Below are 25,283 nucleotides of genomic sequence, written 5' to 3' on the forward strand. Positions count from 1 at the left end.
ATGCACCAGGAGAAGGAAGTTATTGTCTGAAAATTCACACAAGAGATCATGGGGAAGAAACACATGCATCAGGAATCAACTAAAGGCCGAGCTGGCTGGTGGTAAGGGATTAACTCTGGCAGCATACTGAGCCTATGCACCTGTGGAGCTCCTTGCAGAGAGCCTGCAACAAAAACAGCCTGTGGTGACATAGTGACTCTGGCCACATGGAGCTCCAGCTTGTGCTGATAGCTGCAAAGCCACAAGCAAATGACTTTTTTGTGAATTTATGCCCCCCTCCAATTGGATGCCAAATGTAGCATGAATCCAGATTTGTCTTCATAATGAAAGCCCAGAGTCAGATATAGGCGTAAATGATGAAAGATCAGAGAGACAAAGAGCAAGCCATAGCTGCTTCTTACTTCTACCAAATTCTCAGCCTGGAAAGGTCAAGCTCCTGTCTCCAGCCTGCCTTACCACTTCCTCTCTCCACCCAGCAATATGACTTCCTGTTTCCTCTAGTGGCTAGCTTTACACTCTGATCTTAAGGCAAGATTTATTTGTTAAAGCACAAACAAAATTTCACCATAGATAGTTTCTGAAAAAGAGACTCTAATGTGATTGGATAAGTAAATGGTAACCTAGGAAGTCAAACCCATATTGTAGCTCTGTAGCAGAGATTGCCTCCTACTTTTCATACAGAGCAAATAACACAGCAAATTTCTTGGTGTTCTTGCTTTATCATTGAAGTCCAGAACAGCTCAGGATAATAAGGAGTTTGAAACCATTATCACATTTGTAGGCTTAAAAGAAGTGCCTTCTTATCAATCTCTGAAAGAGACTACAGGACAAACTGACAGAAGACTAACTTCTATACTTTTCTTTAATTTATTAACATGGAAATAAAGTTTAGTTTACTAATGTCTAAGATGCTTATTTCTTTGAGAATGTGTTTTGTGCTTGATGAGATTAAGAGAGTTTCTATCTGGCCTTAACAAAATAATGTAGCACTTGGGGGCAAAGATCAAGCCAAGGAGAGCTGCACTGGAAGCCAAGATTGAGAAAACTTCCATTGCCACCATGTCCTTCCCCTTGGTGCTGTGGTATACAGGTAGAAAGGTGACCCAGACACAGAAGAACACCTGCATGCTGAATGACAGGAACTTGGCTTCATTGAATGTGTCAGGTAGATTCCTGGACAAGAAGGCCATGGTGTAGCTTCCAAGTGCCAAGGAGCAGAGGTATCCAAGGACACAGTGGAAGGCAACTGCTGAGCCCTTGTTGCATAAAATGATGATGTGTCCATGTTCAGCATAAGCATCTTGGTCAATGAAGGGAGGAGAGATTGCCATCCACATTCCACAAATAACGAGTTGAATCAGGGTACATATGGGAATGATTAAGTTTGGAGCTTTTGATATCATTAGCCACCTCACCATTCTCCCTGGAAAAGTGATCTTGAAGGCAATAACCACTGTAATTGCTTTAGCTAACACAGTAGAGAGAGCTACAGTGAATGCAACTCCAAATATGGTCTGCTGAAGGATGCATGTGGCTGTGTTGGGACGGCCAATGAAGAGCAAGGAACAGAGGAAACAGATGGTGAGTGTGATGAGCAAGGTGTAACTGAGAGCTCTATTATTGGCTTTGACAATGGGAGTGTCTCTGTTCTTCACAAATACCCCAAGAACCATAGCTGTGAGTGCAGACAAACACAGTGCTGTGGTGGTGAGAGCCATCCCCAAGGGGTCTTCATGGGCTAGAAAACTCACAGTTTTCTCCAGGCATTGTTTCTTCTCTGCATTTGCATACTGACTTTCTGGACACTTCACACATTGATCTACATCTGGTCAGAAATGAAGATAATTGTGAGACATTGCTGCTTTATTTCTTTTTATACAGAGCCATGTCTCAGTACCTGCTCATTGGGTTGCTAGCTAATTCATCTTCCTTTGTATTCTTATAGTAAAAAAAAATAAGCACAATATAGTGATTTTAATTAGTGCCAAGGAGGAATTGTGGCCACTTGCTGATGTTCAAACAAGTGGCTACAAACTTCCTGAGCCATCTTTATTTATTCAGCCTCAATGGCTTGCTTGAACAGTTTACAACCTGTTTTACTCCGTAAGTCTCTAAAAGTCATTACAATAATTACTGATTGTTCCTTGTCTGTTTTCCCTTCTGTCTCCCTATTAACCCACTTATAGCCATGATATTTTAGATCTATATCTTCATAATCAGAAGTATAGGCAGTTTTTCAAGCTACAAAGGAACTTTTCAATCTAGGCACATCTATAGGTAGAACAGTATTCCAAGTTGGCAACAAGTGCAGTTACAGCATCATGGAGTTTGAGAGGCAGTTTTGTCTCTAGGTTAATATTTATCAGAGGATGTAAGGTCTGTGTTCTTGCAATCAACTCACCTGTCAGAGCTGGATGAATCCATTCTACATTTCAGATGATTCTATTCCCTCTGGGGGTATATCAGATTTTTTCCTTTATCTTATAGGTAATATAACTTAAACACTTACTCTTAACAGCTGGCATTACTTGTCTCTTGTCCTTATGTCTATATCCCTTAACTTCTTGTAGTATTGGCACAGTTATTAGAAATTAGGGAATAGTGTGTTTCTGTGGTTCTATTACATTCCCTGTTTATGAGTGTCCCTATTAACTCTTGATATCATCTCTTTCACAGTATTTCTTATTTTCATTTTTTATTAAGAAATTTTCTTTTCAGTTTATATACCAACCATAGATCCCATCAGTCACTGGATAAAGTCTCTATGATGACCTACCAACAGAGTAGACCTGTCCAGGCACACTCTTGATCATTGCCATTAGTCCAAGGTGAGGTCATCCTTGTGGATTCCTGAGAGCTTCCCCCCAGTACCCTGGCTCTTCCTATTCCCATGATGTCTTCCTTTATCATGGCATCTCTTTCGTTGCTCTCACACTCTGTCCCTGTTCCAGTTCAACCCTCCCATTTCCTTATGTTCAAACCCCCATTCTTTACCCTCTGTTATACCTGCCCATTCCCAGTTTGCTCATGTAGATCTCATCTATTTCTCCTTTGCTGAGCTATCTATGTGTCTTTCTTGGGGTCCCTCATTGTTAGCTAGCTTCTCTGGAGCTGTGGGTTGTAGTCTGGTTGTCTCTTGCCTTAAATCTAGCTTCCACTTATGAGTGAGTACATACTATGTTTGTCCTTCTGAGTCTGGGTTACCTCACTTGGATGACATTTTTGAGTTCCATCCATTTGCCTGCAAATTTCATGATATCATTGTTGTTGTTGTTGTTCATTTACTATTATAGCTTTTCCTTAAAGCTTTTATGGTTAAAATAATTCCATAGAGAACAGTTATGCAAATATTAAATATTACACTTCATGATACTGTGACTCATTATGGCAGCAGTGTGGCTAGCATAGTGAAAACAAGGAGAGCACATAGCACACATGCTGCTGGAGTCATGCCCAGAATTATGCAGTGTACTATATGTAAGTCCTTACCAAGTGGGTCACTGTCTCCAGAGGCCTTGCCCCAAGGAGAGCCACTCATGCTATCCTCAGTTGTTGCCCAATGAAGTGTCATGCATGGATCCTGCCACTCTCCAATTTTGTTCAACCGTTTGTTGGAACAAGAGGGAATGGGCATTATCATATACTTGAAACTTGAAAATACTCTGTAGTGAAACTGTTTTCAAAACATTGTGGATAGCTCTAGCTGGAGATTTTCCAGTCTTGCCATGCGTTTTATTTATCAACCAATCAGAGCAACACATTCACAGCATACAGAATATCCACAGCAGATAGCATTCATTTTCATATTGATGCAGATGTATTATGATATTTTCAGTATTCACAAATCTGTTTTTCAAGCTCTGCAATGAATGTTTTTATTTAATCTTGAAATTAAAATATATACATATTGATTTATTCCTGCCACATTTTCATTATATTTAAAGCTTTTGGTACTTTTAAAAGACTAAACTCATCATCAGACTTTCCATATTTTATTTTGTGGATAAGGTTTTCAAGATATTGTCAAATTTGATTTTAGTTGAATTTTATTTTTTCCAGTACATTTTACTGGATGCACATTGTAAGGGTGGGAAGAGGAAGGCACATTGTAAGAGTGGGAAGATGAGCATAAAAGATTCAAACTTTCATCTCTTGTGAAATACATGGCCATTGCAATCACTCATTCTAAGAGTTATGCATGATTGCAATGTATCTGTACAAGTATGAAATGGCCAACATTCAAGAAACAATGGTCAATATTCAAAGAAGAACTCAGAATACTGTATACCTCACTGCTAAAAATTTTTCTATTAATATATTCAGTGAAAGGCAGACTCGGTGTCTTCAATTCTATTCCAATCTGGTGAACTCAGCAGTCTCCCAAGGACAGTCCCAACCGAAGGATCACACCAATGACTGTTATTAAGCCAGGTCTCTCTCTCTCTCTCTCTCTCTCTCTCTCTCTCTCTCTCTCTCTCTCTCTCTCTCTCTCTCTCTCTCTCTCTCTCTCTCTCTCTCTCTCTCTCTCACACACACACACACACACATACATTCAGAATCATGAATCTGTAAAAAGGATGGGCAAGGAGAGGAGGCACTGTTATGTGTGAAAACTAGATATGAAAAGATGAATAAAAGAGCAAATAGGGAGCAGTCTATCCATTATAAAAGCATTACAGAACTTATTTAAACAAAGCCCAAAAGTTTTGCAATGGTACTATTTAATTACAAATGCTTTTTAAGCATCACATTATATTGGAGTCCCCTTGAAAATAGAGATATGCACAGTAAAAATTTTAATTCCTGAAATTTGTAAGAATCTTCAAGACAATAAACATTCCTTTAACATACAAAATAAAATAACTTCCCAATTTAAAGTAATTTTATTCAAAGTATTAGCATTTTCCAGCGAATAAGGTTGTTACACAAAGATACAATGTGTAAATATGTAATTTACATATGTAAATATGTAATGTCACAGATGCCATTTATTGAGAATTGTTTAATTCGCTACCCAATACCATGTGTTAATGTTCATTCTTATATTCTCTGGTTTTAGTTACCTTATTTCTTATTCATGTTCCTGAAATGTATTTTGACAGAGGTTTTCAAAATTTTGCTAATAATGGACAGGAACTAATGATTTCTCGACTTCATAATCTAGAGTTCCTCTCAGCTCATATTCATGTAGTTATGCCTGGCTTATTAGTTCTCTCATTCAACAAAGTGGTAATGATTTTACCATTCATTTACATATTATAAGGTGTTATGGTACACTTTATCTACTTTATATGTAGTCATTATTTTACTAATAATACTTGTAAGCTATAATCATATTGATATAAATTAATAAGTATTTTAATATTTTTTCAGTGTTTGCAAATCTTTGCCTATGTTGCTGAGGTTTGTGGTAAAGGTGGAAAAAGGTACCATTTGCCACTGTGATATAAGTGTAAAATGGTAATGACATAATGGAAATCAGTGGTAATATTTTCCAAAAAGCTGGAAAGGGATTTATCATGATTCATCCATGCCAGTATAAAAATGAGAGACATTTATATACTGTAATGATATTAAGATGTTAAGAAAAAAAATAACTCAATTCTCATAAAAATTAGATGGAAGAATATTTGTAGAGAAGTAACCGAGACCCAGAAAGAAAAATACTGCATGTATGTTCACATTTGTGCATTTTAGGTTAAGTCTTTAGACATTTGTGCTTTATTTGTAATATCCACAGAGTTTAGGAAATGACTAAGAAGTCACACATTAAAGTGAGTCTTAAGCCAAGTATGGTAGAAAGTGGTATACAGTGAGACAGGAAAATGATAGAAAAGGAAACAGAAAGTGGTGTGGGGAATGGGAGGTCAGTATAGAGGAGAACACAGAGAGAGACTAACTCTCCTGGTAAGAAAGGCCCACTGGTAAGTTAGTAGTACCAATTTTATGGGAGAAATTAGTCACTCAATTAATGCCCAACCCACTTGATGGAAATTGTACCTGAATCCATATTGTAACTAAGAACATATGGCTAAATTGACCATAGCTCCCAAGAAAAGCCTAATATTATTATTCTGGTAAATGGATATAGTATTATTGTCACTGAATTACTTATGGTGAAAAATTGTGAGAAACAAACACTGCTAAAGCCTTTTAGAAAAAGTTGTGTGGAAACCTACTACTGTAGAATCTTGCTAAGACATACTAATACACATATAAAAAGACTTTAAGTGTAGTTATCTAATAAGGGGAGAAAATACCTCAAAATATTTCACTTAGTGCTAGAAAATGAATCACCAATAGCAAGAGTGGGATACCTCTATTTTAGTCATTGGCCTGTGGGGTCCCATAGAATGAAAACATTATAAGCTATTGCCCTTAGTTTTTGTTGTCCTCTAGAACTTAACAGAAAACCACTATTGTTGAAGAAAGGACACGCTTGTGTCACAAAAGTAAATCATCTAATGACGCAGAATGTTTGTTCCTCCTGGCTTGTTTTCATAGTGCTGGAAAATGCTAAACATATTACTGAATGTGAAAAATATTCATGAGTCTATTTTAGTCATATGAGTTACAATAATGACTGTCTCGGGAAGACAGGTTCATTGATTAAATAATGGCACCAACATTATGGGCATAATTAATTACTCTGCGATTAGATTTAAGGCCAGCCCCAGTGGATGGAACCTATACCTGGCCATTATTGAGACCAAATATCTACGGATAGACTGATTTTAACCATTACCTCCCCCCCAAAATAGTGTTAAAATATCACTGAGTATATTGCTATACACAGAGTTGGAATAGTTAAAAAAAGGGGGATGAGGAGCTGAGAAAACAGGGTGAACATGATCAAAACACCAAAGTTTTTAAATCTCAAAGAACTAATCCATGTATTATTTTAAATGTTTTTCAGAATCAATACAACTATAGATTCAATGTAATTAACAGATACTAATGTCAGTAGACTTCAGTAATTTTACTTTACAATGGAAGACACCATGAATATGTGTATGACTTATTCTTCTTAGTAGAGATTCTGTAGTCTAAAGCAGCCCTTATGTCTTTTCACTTCTCTGTACTGCAGACTGTTCACATTGTCTGAAGATCATTCAGTAATATAATGTTTCTTTTGTGCTCCTGGAGCAGGAAGGTGGGGAAAAATTCAACTCACTGTGTACAAGGTAGCATTTAGTTATTCTGGACAGCAAAAATATGTAAACTGGGGAAATCAAGCAAAGCTTTCCTATAAGCTGTTCTGTAGTAAATACTGTATTGAGGAGAATCATTATGAAGATAAAAGAAATTCAAACATGGAGTGAGAACTAAATGTGATTTAATGAGGTTTGAACAGCAAAGAGCTAGAAGTTAAATAACTTGTGTTAAGTTACATGGTGAAAGGACACCTGAAACTCTGTGTTGTAGGAAGTAGTTTGTGGCAACAATGTTTGCAAGATGTATGGGAGGTAATAGAGGGAGCTAAAATTGAGGGTCTTTTGAGGAGTGTCATGTCATAATACAGTTGAAACTTTTTAAAATACATACATATTTGAAGGTGATCTAAGTGAAGTTGCTCAATAATGAAGGAGACAGAGTGCAAACTGGCCATCTCTTGTCACCAAATGAAGCTTCCAGTACCAGGTGTAAGTTAAAGCTAATTAAGTAGTTGTACCCTGGGACACCATAAGTATCCCCAGGCACATCAGGCTGCTGCCAAGAAAATAGGTTACTCTCCACAAATTGACAGCAAGGTCCCATTGATGAAGACAACACTTATACAATTCATTGAAGATGGAGATGCAGAGCTGGTGCATATAGAGCCTTCACCCCTATGCTCCAGCATCTTTGGTACAGGAAGGTACTGTGCATGTTATCAAAATAGAAACTCAACACCAAACCAGTCATAAATCATTCATCTTGAGTATAGTGTGTGCAAGATATGTTAGAGCAATGCTGGCACCAAGCTTGTGGGAATAATCACCCAACGACAGATTAGAAATAAGGCCCACTTCAGGAGGTAGAACCAAAACTCAAAATTGTTTGAGTGACCAAGGATCTGAGACTAGATAGCCCAGGGTACTAGGGTAAAACCAAATAATAGTCAAATAAGACATGAAAAAATGTAGTGATAAAATGACAAAAATCTCTAAAAGAGGATGTACAAAGTGCATAAGAACCAGAGAGGACAGAGAATACCAAGAAAACTACCCCGTCGAAATCAACATGATTAATGCTCAGATGAGCTCACAGGGACTGAAGGAACATGCACAGGGCCTGCATGTATCTTTACCACATTCTCTTTGTATATATTATGGCTTCCAGTTTAGTGTCTTTATGAGATTCCTCAGTGTGCATAGCGTAGGTTTCAAATTATTTTGCCTTCTTTCCTTCTGTTGCCTTGTCTTGTCCAACTTTGTTGTAATAATTGTTGGTTTTTTATTATATCTTATTGTGGTGTATTAAAATGAGTTAAAACCATTAAATTAAAAATGAATTAATGCAAACTTAGCCACTAGGGCAAAGGTTAATGCCTGAACTGTCATGTATACCTGCTGAGAAAGGTAAAATCAATTTTTTCCTATAGAGTGACACTAATATCAACCACTCCAGGACAGATCTTATATTCAGAAGTAATGGACCAGCATGGAATGGACTCCACAGTTTTTTGGTGTTCTGTTATTTGGTTATAGATTGGTGGGTTTGGGGGGTTTGTGTCTTGTTTTATTTGTTTTCTTGGATTTGGAGGCTATCATTTCTTGCATTGGCTTTTTGGTTTTCTTTGCAAGAGAACATAATAGTGGGTGGAGAGAGGGGAGTGAACACATTTTGGAATCTAGAAAATAGAAAGTTATTTAATTTGTTGACTGATTATTCTTCTTCAATTAGTGAACTCAATCTCTGACCACAGCTAAGTATATAGAAGAACACAAGCAGGCTGGGCAAGAATATAGAAACAGGGATAGAATGTGCTTCTTTGTAACACTTTTGAATTCAGTAGTTCTTTTTCTTCTTTCTTTCCTTTTTATTAAGAGATTTTCTATTCATTTCACATATCCATCATGGATTCCCCTGTCCTCCCTCTTCCCACCCCCCAGCCTTACCCTCTGACCCACCCCTCCATTCTCACCTCCTCCAAGGGAAGGTCTCTCCTGGGGAGTCAGCAGAGCCTTGTACATTCAGTTGAGGTAGGTCCAATCCCCTCCTTCTTGCACCAAGGCTGAGCAAAGTGTCTCAGTGTAGGCACTAGCACTGAAAAACCTAAGGACAGGTCTCAGTCTCAGTGCAAGGGGGGGTCAACCTAAACAGTTCAAGCTAAACAACTGTCTCACTTATCCAGAGGAATGAGTCCAGTTCCATGGGGGCTTCTCATCTATTGGTTCACAGTTCTTGTGTTTCTACTAGTTTGGTTGGTTGTCTCTGTACTTTTTCCAATCATGGTCTTGATAACACTTGCTCACATAATCCCTCCTCACGATCATTGATTGCACTTTTAGGTCTCCACCATCAGCTTGGCTGTGGATCTCTGTGCCTGCTTCTACCAGTCACTGGATGATGGTTCGATCATGAAAGAGTATTTGGCCATCTGATCAAAGACAGTAGGTCAGCTCAGGCACCCACTTGCCTATTGCCAGGAGTCTATAGTGAAATGATTTTTGTGGATTCCTGGGGACCTCTCTTGCACTCTGCTTCTTGCTATTCCCATGGGACCTTCATTTATCATGTTATATCTTTCCTTCTTTTTCCACTCTGTTCCTGATCCAGCTAGGACCTCCCTCTCCCCTAAGCTCCCTTTCCCCCAATACTTGCCCTCCATACCCCTCCCCCTGTTTGCTCATGTACATCTTATCCATTTCTCCATTACTGGGCAATTCCTGTGCCTTTCCTAATGTCATCTTTACTAGCCAGCCTTTATGTGTGAGTACATACCATCTTTGTAATTCTAAATCTGGGTTACCTCACTCAGGATGATATTTTCTGGCTCCATTCATCTGCAAACCTCATGTTGTCATTGTTTTTATTTGCTGAGTAGTACTCCAATGTGTATATGTACCATATTTTCTTTATCAGTTCTTCAGTTGAAGGGCATCTAGGTTGTTTCTAGGTTCTGGGTATTACAAATAATGCTGCTACGAACATAGTTGAGCATGTTTCCTTGTGGTATGATTGAGCATTTCTTGGGTATATGCCCAAGTGTGGTATAGCTGCGTCTTGAGGGAGATTGATTCCCAGTTTTCTGATAAACCGCCATACTGATTTCCCCAGTGGCTGTACAAGTTTGCATTCCCACCAACAGTGTAGGAGTGTTCCCTTTGCTCCATATCCTCTCCAACATAAGCTGTCTTCAGTGTTTTTGATCTTATCCATTCTGGCATGTGTGAGATGGTATTTCAGAGTCATTTTTGATTTGCATTTTCCTTATGACTAAGGTTGTTGAACAATTCCTTAAATTTCTTTCAGCCATTTGAGCTTTTTCTGTTGAGAATTCTCTGTTTATCTCTGTAGCCTATTTTTTAATTGGGCTGTTAGGTATTTTGGTGTCTAGTTCTTTGAATTCTTTATATTATATATTCTTGATATCAGCCCTCTGTCAGAGGTGGGGTTGGTGAAGATCTTTTCCCATTCTGTTGGCTGTTGTTTTTTCTATTGACTATGTCCTTTGTCCTACAAAAGCTTCTCAATTTCAAGAGGTCCCATTTATTAATTTTTGCTCTCAGTATCTATACTACTGTACTATATTTAGGAAGTGATTTCCAGTGCCAATGCATTCAAGACTACTTTTTAGATTCTCTTCTATCAGGTTCAGAGTAACTGGATTTATATTGAGATCTTTGATCCACTTGGACTTAAGTTTTGTGCATGGTGTTAGACATGGATCTATTTGAAATCTTCTATATGTTGACATCCAGTTATGCCAGCACCTTTTGTTGAAGATGCTTTCTTTTCTCCATTGTACAGTTTTGGCTTCTTTGTCAAAAATTACATGTTTATACATGTGCAGATTAATGTAAGTGTCTTCAGTTTGGTTCCATTGGTCTATATGTGAGTTTTTATGCCTCAGTAGTTTTTTAAATGCTATATTTCTAAAGTCAGTTATTCACAAATTTTTGTAATCTTTGATTTGGATTAGGTCAGAGTTCTTTCCTAGATTCATTAAGTTTTTCCCTAATTATTTTGGTCAATTTACAATCATCTTCAGTTGCTGCATTTGCATTTAATTATGGGGCTTCTACTCAGAGCTTTATAGTTGCTACACAAGTGTTTCACAATGAAGCTGTACCCACCACTACTTTTCATCCATCTCTGAGAGTTGAAAAGTCATTGCTGAATTCTGTAGTTTATAATAAAGACTTAATGAAGGGAAAATGAGAATATTTGTGACTATTAAGGCTTAGAGTTTGTTATTCTAAGGGGAAATGGAATGAAGTGTAGCATCTAAATTCCTAAACAAAGGAAAACACATTTTTCTCTCTGACTTTTCTCCAGGCATCTCAGCTGCTTTAAAATTTACAGAATACTGTGGAGATTTAAAAGGTCTCTGTAAGACCTACCTGTTTCATTAGAAATCTCATTGTCTGGGCAAGGAATACAACCATAACAGCAGACAACCCTGTTTTCCAGGGCAGTTTTTCTGAATCCAGGCCCACAGCTCTTTTGGCACACAGAATGAGGGATCTGAAAAAAAAGAAAGCTGTTACCAAATGTTCAGGGTTTTATGGAAAGACTAAGTGGAATTTTTAATGTTAAACAATTAGTTTTCAAATACAGTCCCTACAAAAGCAGAAAACTGTTTAGACAGAACTATCCTTCAAAGAAAACCCTCCAGTTGCACTCCAAAATCTTCAGCAGAAAACCTGATCCAGTCTACACCTCCTCTTTTGCCCCATGTCTACTGCAGAATGCAAATCAGCTGCCCCAACATTCTTTCCTACTCACTCTGTCACCCCAGCCTCCCACTTCAACCGGTGTTCCCTGGAACTCTGCAAGACACGCCTGTCTGTGAAGTAAGTAGGCCACATTTCCAGATAGGCAAGCTTCACAACTTCTCTTTCCCTCCTACCCTATTAGCATAACACCCCCAACCCTGTGTCATCTCCAGCTTTATAGCAGATTGTCTGGTGAAGCCTCTCCATATTCTGCCCTGATTCTCCAGGACTAAGCAGATCCTTGTGGAAACCCCTGCTATCTGCCAACATCACTCTTTCCTAGTCCATTCTATCATAAATATCAAGTAGCAATACCAAGGAACTCATTTTACCTGAAAGCCCCAGTGGCCACAACAAGCAGGATTTCAAAGCAAATATTTAGCAGGAAACATGAAGTTCCCATCACATCCTGCTAAAAACCAGAAAAAGCAACAGAAATAAAGGAATCACCTAGGCAATAAAGACAATAATTACAAGCAAGCATCTAGAATTACATGTATCCCAAACAGAGATGCCTATTTTTCAACATAAAAATACTATCAATAATAGTTAGAACAATATGTCTCTCTAGAGCCTTGCACATTTATTACAGTAGGATTACAGTAGGCCCTGAGAATTTCAACATAGGTGAAGCATGGGACAAAGACTTAAATATCTTTATTGATATAAAAGAGGCCTTAAAGATAAAATTATCTAACTAAAACTAAAGTAACACATGAAAACACACAAAGTGATAAGACAATGGAAAGTAATGAAGAAAATATTTCAAGACCTTAGACTAGAGATAGAATCAATAAAGAAAACCGAAATTTAGGCAAATGTGGAAATAAAAAAACAAAACCCTGGAAACCAAAGAGGCAAGCCTCAACATTAGAATACAATATATGGAAGAAAGAATTCCAGGGATTGAAGACAGAATAGAAAAAATATGGAAACATTGAAGAAAATGTTAAATCTAAAAATCTCTTGTCATAAAATATCCAGAACATCTTAGCCACCATGCAAAGACCAAATCTAAGAATATTAGGGATTGAGGAATGAAATGTACAGATATTATTTTCAACCAAACCATAAGAAAAAATTCCCTAATCTAATAAAAAAGGTCAAGTAAGATACAAGGAGCATACAGAAAATCAAATAGACTGTATGAGAAAAGAAAGTCTACTTGGCATATAATAACCCAAACATTTAACACAGAATAAAAACGAATATTAAAAACTGCAGGGGTAAGGAATAAATAACTTAAAATATCAGAACTATTAGAAATTCACCTGACTTCTTAGTGGAAAAATTAAAACCCAGAAAGTCCTGAACAGGTATTCTACAAAGACATCCTATATGCCAACCCAGAACATACATCCAGTGAATATTTCAACCACAATAGATGAAGAAAATGTAGACTTCCATGATAAAATCAAGTTTAGGAAATATTTACTTATCGATACAACCCGAGAGATGATGTTAGAAGCAAAACTACAAGTTTAGCCCCAAGAAAACACAAAGGTGAATAATCTCAGAGAAGAAAATCTAAAGAGGGGACATATGCTCATACACACAGACAAGCATACCTCCAAATAAATAAAAAAATAACTTGAATCACCAAACATTGTTCATTGACAACATTCAACATTAACAGTCCCATTTCCCTATTAAAGAGACAGCGATAAAAAGAATGGATGTAAAAGCAGAATCTACTGTGCTTCATCCAATAAATATAACAACATCAAGAATAGACACAACTTGGGACAAGTTGAGAAAAGTTATTCCAAGAAAATGTACTGGCAGGCCCAGCTGCAGGCCAACAGGCAAGACTCCCAAAGGCAGGTCTGATTAGCCCCCAGAAGACCCTGTAATCTACAAGCCCTACTCCATTCCCCAAACCCACCCATCGCCAAGACTGTACCTGCTAGATCCAAATGGACCAAGCACAGCTGCCTTTGATACAAACACCACTTGCATTGATTGGAGGAAGAGATGGGTAGAGGCCAGTGCAAGAATAAATTGAACATAAAGAGCAATATGACACCACAAGAAACTAGTGATTCTACAACAGCAAGACCTGAACATCCCAACATAGAAAAAGCACAAGAAAACAACAAAGATGATAGATGCCTTTAAAGAATAAATGAAAATTTTTCTTAAAGAAATTAAGGAAATCACAAAGAAAAAATTGGAAGAAATTAAGAAATCCCTTAAAGAAAGCCAAGAAAAACAAGAAAAAGCAATCAAACAGGTGAAGGAAACAGTTCAAAACTTGAAAAACTGAAATAGAGGCAATAAATAAGACACCAACTGAGGGAATGCTAGAAATAGAAAATCTGAATAAACAAACAGGAAATACATATGAGAGCAGAATGCAGGAAATGAAAGAGAGAATCTTGGGAATTGAAGATATGATAGAGGAAATAGATTTATCAGTTAAAGAAACACTAAAGACCAAAAAGTCATAATACAAAATGTCCAGGAAATCTGGGACACTATGAAAAGAACAAACAGAGAATATAAGTATAGAGCAAGGAGAAGAATATCAGCTCAAAAGCAGAGAAATTATATTCAACAAAGTAAGAGAAGAAAACTTACTCAACCTAAAGAAGGAAACACCTAGGAAGATACAAGAAGCTTACAGAACACCAAACAGACTGGACCAAAAAAAAAAAAAAAAAAAGTCTACTCGGCACATAATAATCAGACCACTAAATATACAGAATGAAGAAAAAATATGAAGAGTTTAATGGGAAAAGGCCAAGTAACTTACAAAAGCAGACCCATCAGAATAACATCTGAGTTCTCAGTGGAGACTCTGAAAGACAGAAGGTCCTGTACAGATGCTATACAGACACTAACAGACCATGGATGCCAACTCAGCCTATTATACCCAGCAAAACTCTCAATCACCTAAGACAGATTAAAGAAGATAATCCATGACAAAACCAGATTTAAACAATGTCAATCCACAAATCCAGACCTACAGAAAGTACTAGAAGAAAAAACCCAATCTAAGGAAGTTAGATGCACCCACAAAAACACAGGCAATAAGTAACCACACACTAACAAATCCCAAAGAAGGGAAACACACACACACACACACACACACACACACACACACACACACACAGAGACATACACACTAAAAAAATAACAGAAAAAATCACACTCACTGGTTCTTAATACCCCTGAATATCAGTGGAATTGATTTGCTTATAAAAAGACACAAGGTAACAGATTGGATATAAAAACAGGATCTGTCATTCTGCTGCATATAAGAAACACACTTCAATGTAAAAGACTGACATTCAGAGTGAAGGGTTGGGAAAAGATTTTCCAATCAAATGGACCTAAGAAAATATCTGGTATAACTACTCTATTATGTAGTGATATGTTGTGTACCTTAAAAAAGTTTGCCTGAGGATCAGAGGACAGAGCCAGCCACTGGATAAGACATAGAGGTCAGGCAGTGGTGGCACACACCTTTAATCCCAGCACTTGAGAGCTCATGCATTTGCTTAGGAAGCACACATGCCTTTCATCCCAGGAATTAATATGGTAGGGCATAAAAAGTTATCTAAGGCATGAGGAAACAGGAACTCATTCTCATTAGACTGGGGATTTCATAGTTAAGAACTAGGGGTTTTTTTTTTTAATTAAAAGTCCATCTAAGATTCAAACAACACTAACATCTATCATAATAGACTTCAAAGTAAAATTAATCAAAAGAGTGGAGAAGGACATTCCATATTCATCACAGGGAAAATTCATCAAGATGGAGTCTTGATTCTGAACTCTTATGCCCCAAATACAAGAGCACATTTACATTTGTAAAAGAAACATTACTAAAGCTTAAATCATACATCAAACCCACATACTAATATTGGGAGACTAAAACACCTCACTATCACCTTCTGCTGCATACAAGAAACATACCTCAACTTCAAAGATGGACATTACCTCAAAGTAAAGGGTTAGAAAAAGGTTTTCAAATAAATTGAACTAAGAAACAAGCTGGTATGGCTATCCAAATATCTATCAAAATAGACTTCAAAGTAAAATTAATCAAATGAATTGAGAAGGACATTTCATATTCATCACAGGGAAAATGCATCAAGATAAAGTCTTGATTATGAACATTTATGCCCCAAATACAGGGGAACCCAAATTTATAAAAGAAATATTGCTAATGCTTAAATCAAACATCAAACCCACACACTAATATTGGGAGACTAAAACAACCCACTTGCACCAATAGACAGGTCTGCCAGACAGAAACTTAACAGAGAAAAATGGGAAATAGTAGATATTGTGACTCAAATGGACTTAATAGACATCTATAGACACATTTCACCCCAACACAATGGACTATATCTTCTTCTCAGCCCTTCATGGAACCTTCTCTAAAATTAATCACATACTTGGTCAAAAAGTAAATCTCACCAGACACACAAAAAAATTGGAACAACCCCTTGTATCTTATCAGATCACTATGGCTTAAGGTTAGAATTCAACATCAATACAAATTACAGAAATCCTACAAACTCATGGAAACTACAGAATGCTCAACAGAATCACCACTGAATCAAGGAAGAAATAATGAAAGAAATTAAAGACTTCCTACAGTTCAATGAAAATGAATGCACAACATACACAAACTTATAGGACACCATGAAAGCACCACTAAAATTAAAGTTCATAGCTCTAAATGCCCACATAAAGAATTTGGAGAAATCTCACACTGGTGACTTAACAGCACACTTGAAAGCTCTAGAAGTAGCAAACTCACCTAGAAGGAGTAGAAAGCAGAAAATAATCATATTTAGAGATGAAATCAATGAAGCAGAAACAAAGAGAACTATACAAAGAATCAATGAAACAAAGGGTTGGTTCTTTGAGAAAATCAACAAGACAGACAAAACCTTATCGAAACTAACCAAAAGGCAAAGACAGAACATCTAAATTAACAAAATCAGAAATGAAAAGGGAGATACAACAACTAACAATGAGGATATCCAGAGAATCATCAGGTCATACTTCAAATACCTGTACTGCACAAAATTCAAAAAATATGAAAGAAATGGACAATTTTCTATAGAGGTTCCACATACCAAAATTAAATCAAGATCAGACAATTTAAATACATCTGAAACTCCTAAGGAAATAGAAGCAGTCATTAAAAACTTCCCAACTGGACATGAACTTTCTCAGACTAAGTAGCTGTTCTAAGAAGTGATTTAGAAAGAATCACCTCTCATTTAATGAAAATACAATTATGTAATTTGCAATTAAAATGAGGCTATGGGTCTGTAAATTTAAATTGCTGAATCTCGTAACAGATTGCCTTATATATTTTGTGTTTCCTGTGAGCATATCTCCTCTTCTCTGTGATGCAGAGACCATGCATTAAACTTTTCAAATCTCAAAAAAAGCCTCCCAACCAAAAGAAGAAGAAGAAGAAAAAAAAGCCCATGGCTAAATGGTTTCAGTACAGAATTCTACCTAAATTTCAAAGAAGCAGTAATACCAGCACTCCTCAAATTCTTCCATACAATACAAAAAGAAGGTACATTGACAAACTCTTTTTATGAGGCTACAGTTACCCTGGTATGCAAAAAAGAAAGAGAATTGCAGACCAGTCTCCCTCATGAACATTGTTGCAAAAATACTCAATAAAATACTGGCAAACCGAACCCAGGAATACATAAAAAAATGTGCACCATGATCAAGTAGGCTTCATGCCAGAGATGCAGACATGGTTCAACACAGGAAAACCTGTCAGTGTAATCCATAATATAAATAAACTGCAAGAAAAAACTACATGATCATTTTATTAGATGCTGAAAAAAATCTTTGACAAATCCAATACCTCTTCTTTTTTATTATTAAGAAGTTTTCTATTCATTTTACCTTCCAACGACAGATTCCCCTCTCCTCCCGCTTCCTGTCCCCAAGAACCCCAGCCCCACCCCACACTCTCACCTTCTCCAAGGCAAAGTCTCCATGGGGTGTCAGCAGAGCCTGGTACATTCAGTTGAGGCAGATCTAAGCCCCTCCTCCCTGCACCAAGGTTGTGCAAAGTGTCCCTTAATAGGCAGTAAGTTCAAAAAGCCAGCTCATGCACAAGGGATGGGTCACAATCCCACTGCCTGGGGGCCCCCTAAGCAATTAAAGCTATACAACTCTCTCGCCACTCTAGATGGCCTAGTCCAGTACCATGGGGCCTCCTCAGCTACTGGTGCACAGTTCATGCATTTCCACTAATGTGGCTGTCCGTCTCTGTACATTTTCCCTTCATGATCTCGATGTCCCTTATAGAAGCCCTCCTTTCTCTCATCGATTGGACTCCTGGAACTTGGCCTGTAACTGGGTCATGGATCCCTGCATCTGCTTCCATCAGTCACTGGATGAGGGCTCTAGGATGGCAGTTAAGGTATTCAGCCATCTGATCACCAGATTAGGCCAGCTCAGGCACACTTTTGACTATTGCCAGTAGTCTAAAGTGGGGTCATCCTTGTGGATTCTTGGGAACTTACACAGTGTTTTCCCTTATTTCCATATTGTCTTCATTTATGATGCTATCTCTTTCCTGCTCTCTCACTCTGACCCTGTTCCAGCCTGAACCTTTTGTTTCCCCTGTTCTCATCCCCCTTCCCTTGCCCTCCATTACCCCACACCCCTTACCCCAGGTTTGCTCTTAGAGAACTCATTTATTTCTTCTTTACTGGGCAATTCATGTGTGCTTCCTAGGGCCCTCCCTGCTAGCTAGAAAAACAAGGACTTCATGAAATTAGATAAATAGATGGAACTAGAAAATATCATCCTGAGTGAGGTAACCAAGACCCAGTAAAACAAGCATGGTATGTACTCACTCATAAGTGGATACTAGAGGTAAACAAAGGATAATCAGACTATCACCCACAGTTCCAGAGAAGCTAGAAAACAAAAATGACCCTAAGAGGGATACATGGATCACCTTGGATTGGGGGAAAAGATAAGATCTCTATCAGTAAACAGTGGATGAGGAGAGCAGGAGAGGGGAGAGGATGGGGCTGAGAACAAGATGGAATGGGATGTGGGATTGAGTAGAAGAGCAATGAAATAGATATCTGGATAGAGGGAGACATTACAGGGTAAGGGAGAAACCTGGTGCTATGGAATTTCCCATGATTCCACAAGGATTTCCCCAGTTTAGACTATGAGGAATAGTGGAGAGTGTGCCTGAATTGGCCTACAATGGTAATCAGTTGGTGACTACTCTAACTGTCATCATAGAGCCTTCGTCCAGTAACTTATGGAAGCAGATGTGGTGATCCACAACCAAGCACCAGGCTGAGCTCCAGAAGTCCAGTCAAAGAGAGGGAAGATAGATTTTATGAGCTAGCAGTCAAGATCATGATGGAGAAATCTGTTTCTTATGAACCAAGCTTGTAAGAACTCATGATCAGCAGCTGTGAAACATGCTGGCCAGACTAGTCTCTCTGCATAGGGGAGACAGTTTTGAAGCTTGGTCTGTTTGAGGGGCTCCTTCGCAGTGTGATTGTGATCTATCTCTGGTGCATGAGCTGGCTTTCTGGAGCCCATTACCTATAGTGGCACACCTTGCTCACTGTTGATGCAGGCAGGAGCCTGCCTCAACTGAATGTTCCAGATTTTGCTGACTCCCCATGGGAGGCCTTACCTTTTTAGAGGAGGGTATGGAGAGGTGGATTTGTGAGGGAAGGGTGGGGAGGAGCAGGTGGAGGGTTGACAGGTGGGATATGTGTTTGATATGTAAAATAAATATTTTTTTTATGTAATTAAAAAATGGACTGAAGAAGTAGCCTAGTATGCCCATTTTAATATCTGTTAAAGTAGACTTCAAACCAAAACTGGAACAAAATATCTTCAAACAAGATAGGGAAGGACACTAATTACTCATGAATAAAAAAATCCCCAAGAAGACACTGCAATTCTTAACATCTATGTCCCAAACATAAGGCCACCTAAGTTTATAAAAGAAACACTTCAAAAACTTAAATCACACACTGACCTTCATATCCTGATAGTGGGAGACTTCAATGACCCTCTTTCACCAAACAACACAACACAACACAACACAAAACAAAACAAAACAAAACAAAACAAAAAACAAATGAATAAGAAAAAAAATAAAAATTTAACAGAGGAATTCTGGAGCTGTCTTTTGTGATGAATTAAATGAGCCTGGCAGATATTTACACAACATTTCACATAAACAAAAAAGAATATGACTTCTCAACACCTCCTGGAGCTTTCTCAAAATATGAACACTTATCCTGACACAAAGCAAGTCTTAGAAGACATGAGGATACTGAAATAAACTGCATCCTTTTTGACCCACACAGATTAAAGCAAAAAATAATCAATATCAGAATAAAATCCCAGAAAGCTTAAGAACTTTTGGGAATTGAACATCTTATTATGGAATGAATGACTGGTCAAGAAAGTAATTACAAACAACTTACATAATTGAACAAAAATGAATATTCAACACACCCAACCACATAGGACACAGTTGAGGCAGTTGAGGAATCAAGTGCAAAGCCCTAAGTATCTACACAAAAATCTTGGGAGATGCACATTAGTAACTTAACATTACAATTGAAAGCTCTAAAACAAAAAGAAGAAATCACATTCAAAAGGAATAATGGCAAGAAAGACAAACTCATGGCAGATATCAAAACAGAAAAAGTATAAAAAAATGAAAGGAAGGGCTGTCTCTTAGAAAATATCAATAAGATTCAGAAATATTTTTACAAATTAACTAACAGGCAGTGAATGAATATCTAAATTAACAAAATTAGAAATCAAAAGGGATATAGAACAACAAACGCTGAGGAAATAAAGATGAACATAAGAATATACTTTCAAAGTCTCCATTCCCCCATACAGGTAATCTGAAATGAATTAATCATTTTTGATACTCCCAAATTATCCAAGTAAAATCAAGATCAGATAAGCCATTTTCACAGGCCTATAAACTACAGTAAAATTGAAACAGTCATCAATAGTATCCCAACATGTAAAAGCCCAGGACCAGGTAGTTTTATTGTAAGATTATATCAAACTTTAATAGAAGAGTTAATGCCAAAAGTCTGCAACTTATTCCTCGAAATACAAACAGAAGATACTTTGCAAATTCAATTTGTGGGCGTACACTTACAATGATATTCATGCCATATATGGATCCAACAAAGAGAGTTTACAGACCAATTTTTCTTATAAATGATGATCCACAAATTCTCAATAAAATATTTGCCGAAAAAGAACCCAAGAACACATCAAAAAGATCATCTACCATGATCAAGAAGGTTCATACCAGAGAAACATATATGTAAATGGTAAACATTCATAAATCAATAAATCTAACATATACACAGACTGAGGAAAAATGTATGATCATCTCATTAAACACAGAAAAGATCTTCCCCAAGATCCAAGACTTCATGATAAATTTCTTGGCAAGATTAGGGGTACAGAGGACATTCCTCAACATAAAAATAACAGTTTAGAGCAAGCCTATAGCCAACATTAACTTAAATGGAGAGAAATATATAGTAACTCCACTAAAGTCAAGAACAAGACAAAGTTGTCCACATTCTCCATACCTATTCAATATAGTACTTGATGTACTACCTAGAGCAATAAGACACAGGAAGTTTACTAAGAAGATATGAAAATGGGAAAGGAAGAAGTCAAAGAATTCTTATTTGCATACAATATGACCGTATACTGAAAGTACCCTGACAATTCCAGTGGAATGTTTTCCTATAGCTGACAAAAGTTTTGAGCAAAGTAACTTCATACAAACTTTTGTAACAAAAACCTGTAGCCCTCCTATATACAAATGACAGAGACTAAGAAAGAAACCAGGGACCAATACCTTTCACAATAGCCTCAACTATTATAAAATATCTTGGTGGTAAATCTATTCAAGCAATGGAAAGGCTTGTATAATTAAAAACTTTGAGGCATTGAAAAGGACATCATATTCTCATGCATCATTAGGATTAGTATAGTAACAATGGCCATCCTACCAAAAGCAGTCTACAGATTTTAAGCAATTAGCATCAAAATTCCAACACAATTCTTCAAAGATATTGAAAGGACAATTTTCAGTGTCACAAAAATTAAGAATAATACAATATAGCTAAACAATGAGCTGGCTTTCTGGAGCCTATTAACCTATGGTGGCACACCTTGCTCATTCTTGATGCAGGAGGGAGCCTGCTTCATCTGAATGTACTTATATTGTCTATATTCCCTTATATGTGGATATTAACTGTTAAATAAATATATCCAAGATAGAATCCATAGAACCTCAAGGCTTATGTATTGCATGAGGGACTAGGAGTGATAGATCTCCCTAGGAAAGGGAAATAGAAAAAATAGTTCTTCAGGGATGAAAGAGGCTAGAGAAATAATCAAGTGGGAATGAGGAGGGAACAGGGAAATAAGAGTGGGAAGACAGGAGAGATAGCTAAATTAAATGAAGGATAGTATGGAAACCTATTACAATAGAAGCCTTATATATATATAAAGTGTGTGTGTGTGTGTGTGTGTGTGTGTGTGTGTGTGTGTGTGTGTGTGTGTAGAGGATCTAAGTAACATCATCAAATAATGAAGGAGACAGACCCTCACTGAACATTTCTTGGCACCAAATGAAGCTACCAGTACTGGGATTAGATTACTTCAAACTGAGGTGCTGGTCAAAGGGGTCCCATGGGAATCCCCCTCCCGCCCAAAAATAGAGTTTTGACAATACTATTGGTTGCTTTCTACAAACTGACCGCAAGGCTCCTTTGCTCTGATAACACTGTCACAACTCTTCAAATATTTAAAATCTAGGGAGTGTCTACTTTACAGCTTTCACTCCACTCCTGAATACTAGTCTTTGGAATGTAAAGTATTCTGTATTCTACCAAATGAGGAAAAGTAAGTATCAAACCAGCCAGAAACCCCTTTGATATATAATACTGTCATGCCTACAAGATCTGCTATTACAATGGTGTTATAAAACCCTGAAAGTGTCCAACCAGTACCTCATTTGACTTAATCTCCACACCATGAAATGGAAGTCATTCCTAATACTTCTTGACTGATTAAGAATCTGAGACTAGGTGGGATAGGGCCCTAAGGTAAAACCAAATACTACTGTTCTAAACCAATCTAGCAATAAAATGATTCCTAATTTCTGCTATACCCATAAATCAGTGCTTTTGTTCAACCATCTTCAGAGAATTTTCTCCCTGAAGCTGATGGAAACAAATACAGGGAACCACAACCTGATGATATTCAGAGAGAGACCTTGCAACAATCAAGTATAGATAGAATGTCTCTGTAAAATACCTCCCATCAGGACTCAGGTAATCATGTGGAAGAGAAAGTGAAAAGAATGTAAGAACCAAAGGTATTGGGAGACACCAAAGAAACAAGGCCCACTACATCAAGGTGATCAAAACACATCTGAATCACAGGGCTTGAGATAGCATGCTCAGGCCTTGGAAATACAGCTGTACCAGATGAGGTCCTAGAGCTGAAAGGAGAAGTGGAAACATGACCTCATCCCTAGCCCAAAAGCTATATGCAATTGACAACTTCTTTCCAATGAAAACTTCTCTTTATTGTAATTTCACTGGTTGAAACAAACTACTCTTAATTGTTGTATGCATTCCCAGCAATAGATGAACAACAGAAAATGAACTCAAACACCTTTTTGGATGTTCCTTGTTATATAATGTCATGTCAGGTGAAAAGTCTATTCTCTTCTTTTAATCTTATTTTTAATTTTTTAAATTATATATATATATATATATATATATATATATATATATATATATATATATATATATATATATTCTCTTTTAACCTTTCGAGTCCTTTGCAAAGATATATAATGGCTCTCTATTTAATATTTTAGGGTGTTCCCGAGTGTCTGAATGAATGGGAGTCTGCATCTCTATCCGTTTCTTGTGCATTTTCTTGGTCTCTTTTCTTTCCTGTTTGTTTTATCCAATTACAATGTGTTAGTTTGGTTTCATCACTTGACTTTTTCTTTTATTTCATGATTATATCTTAGAATCCTATTTCCTTTCTAATAAGAGACTGAATGTGGGTAAATCCAGATTGATTGTGGGGTATGAAGAAATTGGAAGGAGTCGAAGAGGGGAAACCAGTATCAAGATAAATTATATGAGAAAAAGTCTCTAGTTCTGAAAAAGGAAAAAAAAAAGAAAGAAAGTGATTGGGTCCATTGATCAGAATTAGGGAGTTAGAAAATTCTGTACTTTAGTAGTGGTTCTGCGGCAATCCTTCTTTTCCTTTGTATAGTGGTAGATATGAGTGGCCATCAAAGAATCATCTCCAGGAAAATAATGTTCTTAGTAAGGTAAGTTGAAAGAATTGAGATAAATTACAACCCACCTTTGTAAAGCTTATAGGCCATCTTATCATCTGCTCAGTTAAAGATAACTGTTGTCCCAGGGGAGCATTAGAGGAAAAGGTTCCTACTTTCACCTTTAGTCCAAGACCCTTTGGAAAATTCCAAAAATTGAATATATCATAGTCTGGACCTAATTTCTGCTTCCAATCTGCATCCAGATGTCCTCCCACATGATTGTTTGCATGAACTTTCCTCAAGAAAGGGTGCAGCTGGAAGAGATGCAGGAACCTATATTAAAGTTAAATTGAAACAGATGCATAAATATGTGTTAAAGCTACACTGAAAGAGATGCATGTACCTATGTTGAAGTGGATCCTAGGGGTAGAACAAACCTGTTTCTATCAAAAGCCTCTCATGGTTTTAAATCTTTTATTTGACATGTGGTACTGGGATGGTTAAATATGAATGACCCCCATAACCTCATGAGGTTATGGCTCTAATAGGAGATGTGGTCTTGTTTCAATGGGGGTGGCAGTACTGAATGACGTTTGTCCCTGTGGAGGTGAGCTTTGAGGTCTCACATACACAATAGACCTAGTGTGGCAGTTTCCTGCTGCTGCTTGAGGATCAAGATGTAAAACTCTCAGTTCCTTCCCCAGTATTCTTTGCTTCCATGGTACCATACCTCTTGCCATGATGATAATGGACTAAACCTCTGAAATTATATGCCAGCCTCAATCAAATATTTTCCATTATTGGAGTTACTGTGGCCATAGTGTCTCTTTACAACAATAGAAATCCTAAGACAGATACCAATGTAGATATTAGTGAGGTTGAGCCAATGAAAACTTGGTTGAGTCATATGCTATTCTACCTCAAAAGGTGAGTCAGCTTTTTTTTAAAACCAGGAATGTTTAATTTCTCAAGAATAAAAATTCTAGCATTCTGAGGTCAAACCATGTGACAAAGTT

At 37.3% G+C, this 25,283-nt stretch overlaps 1 protein-coding gene across 1 annotated transcript in view; it reads right to left on the reverse strand.

Moving 5' to 3' along the window:
• Window positions 1–896: 896 nt before the first annotated feature.
• The window catches only part of LOC118570494 (vomeronasal type-2 receptor 116-like), a 48,303-nt gene continuing 23,916 nt past the window's right edge, over window positions 897–25,283 (reverse strand). Inside the window, exons 4-6 of the mRNA XM_036169023.1 lie at window positions 24,354–24,581; window positions 11,550–11,673; window positions 897–1,825 (exon numbers count right to left, since the gene is read on the reverse strand). Coding sequence (XP_036024916.1) covers window positions 897–1,825; window positions 11,550–11,673; window positions 24,354–24,581 — 1,281 coding nt within the window. The remainder of the gene's footprint in view (window positions 1,826–11,549; window positions 11,674–24,353; window positions 24,582–25,283) is intronic.

This window comes from Onychomys torridus, chromosome 19, assembly GCF_903995425.1.
Source record: "Onychomys torridus chromosome 19, mOncTor1.1, whole genome shotgun sequence".
Classification (NCBI taxonomy): domain Eukaryota; kingdom Metazoa; phylum Chordata; class Mammalia; order Rodentia; family Cricetidae; genus Onychomys; species Onychomys torridus.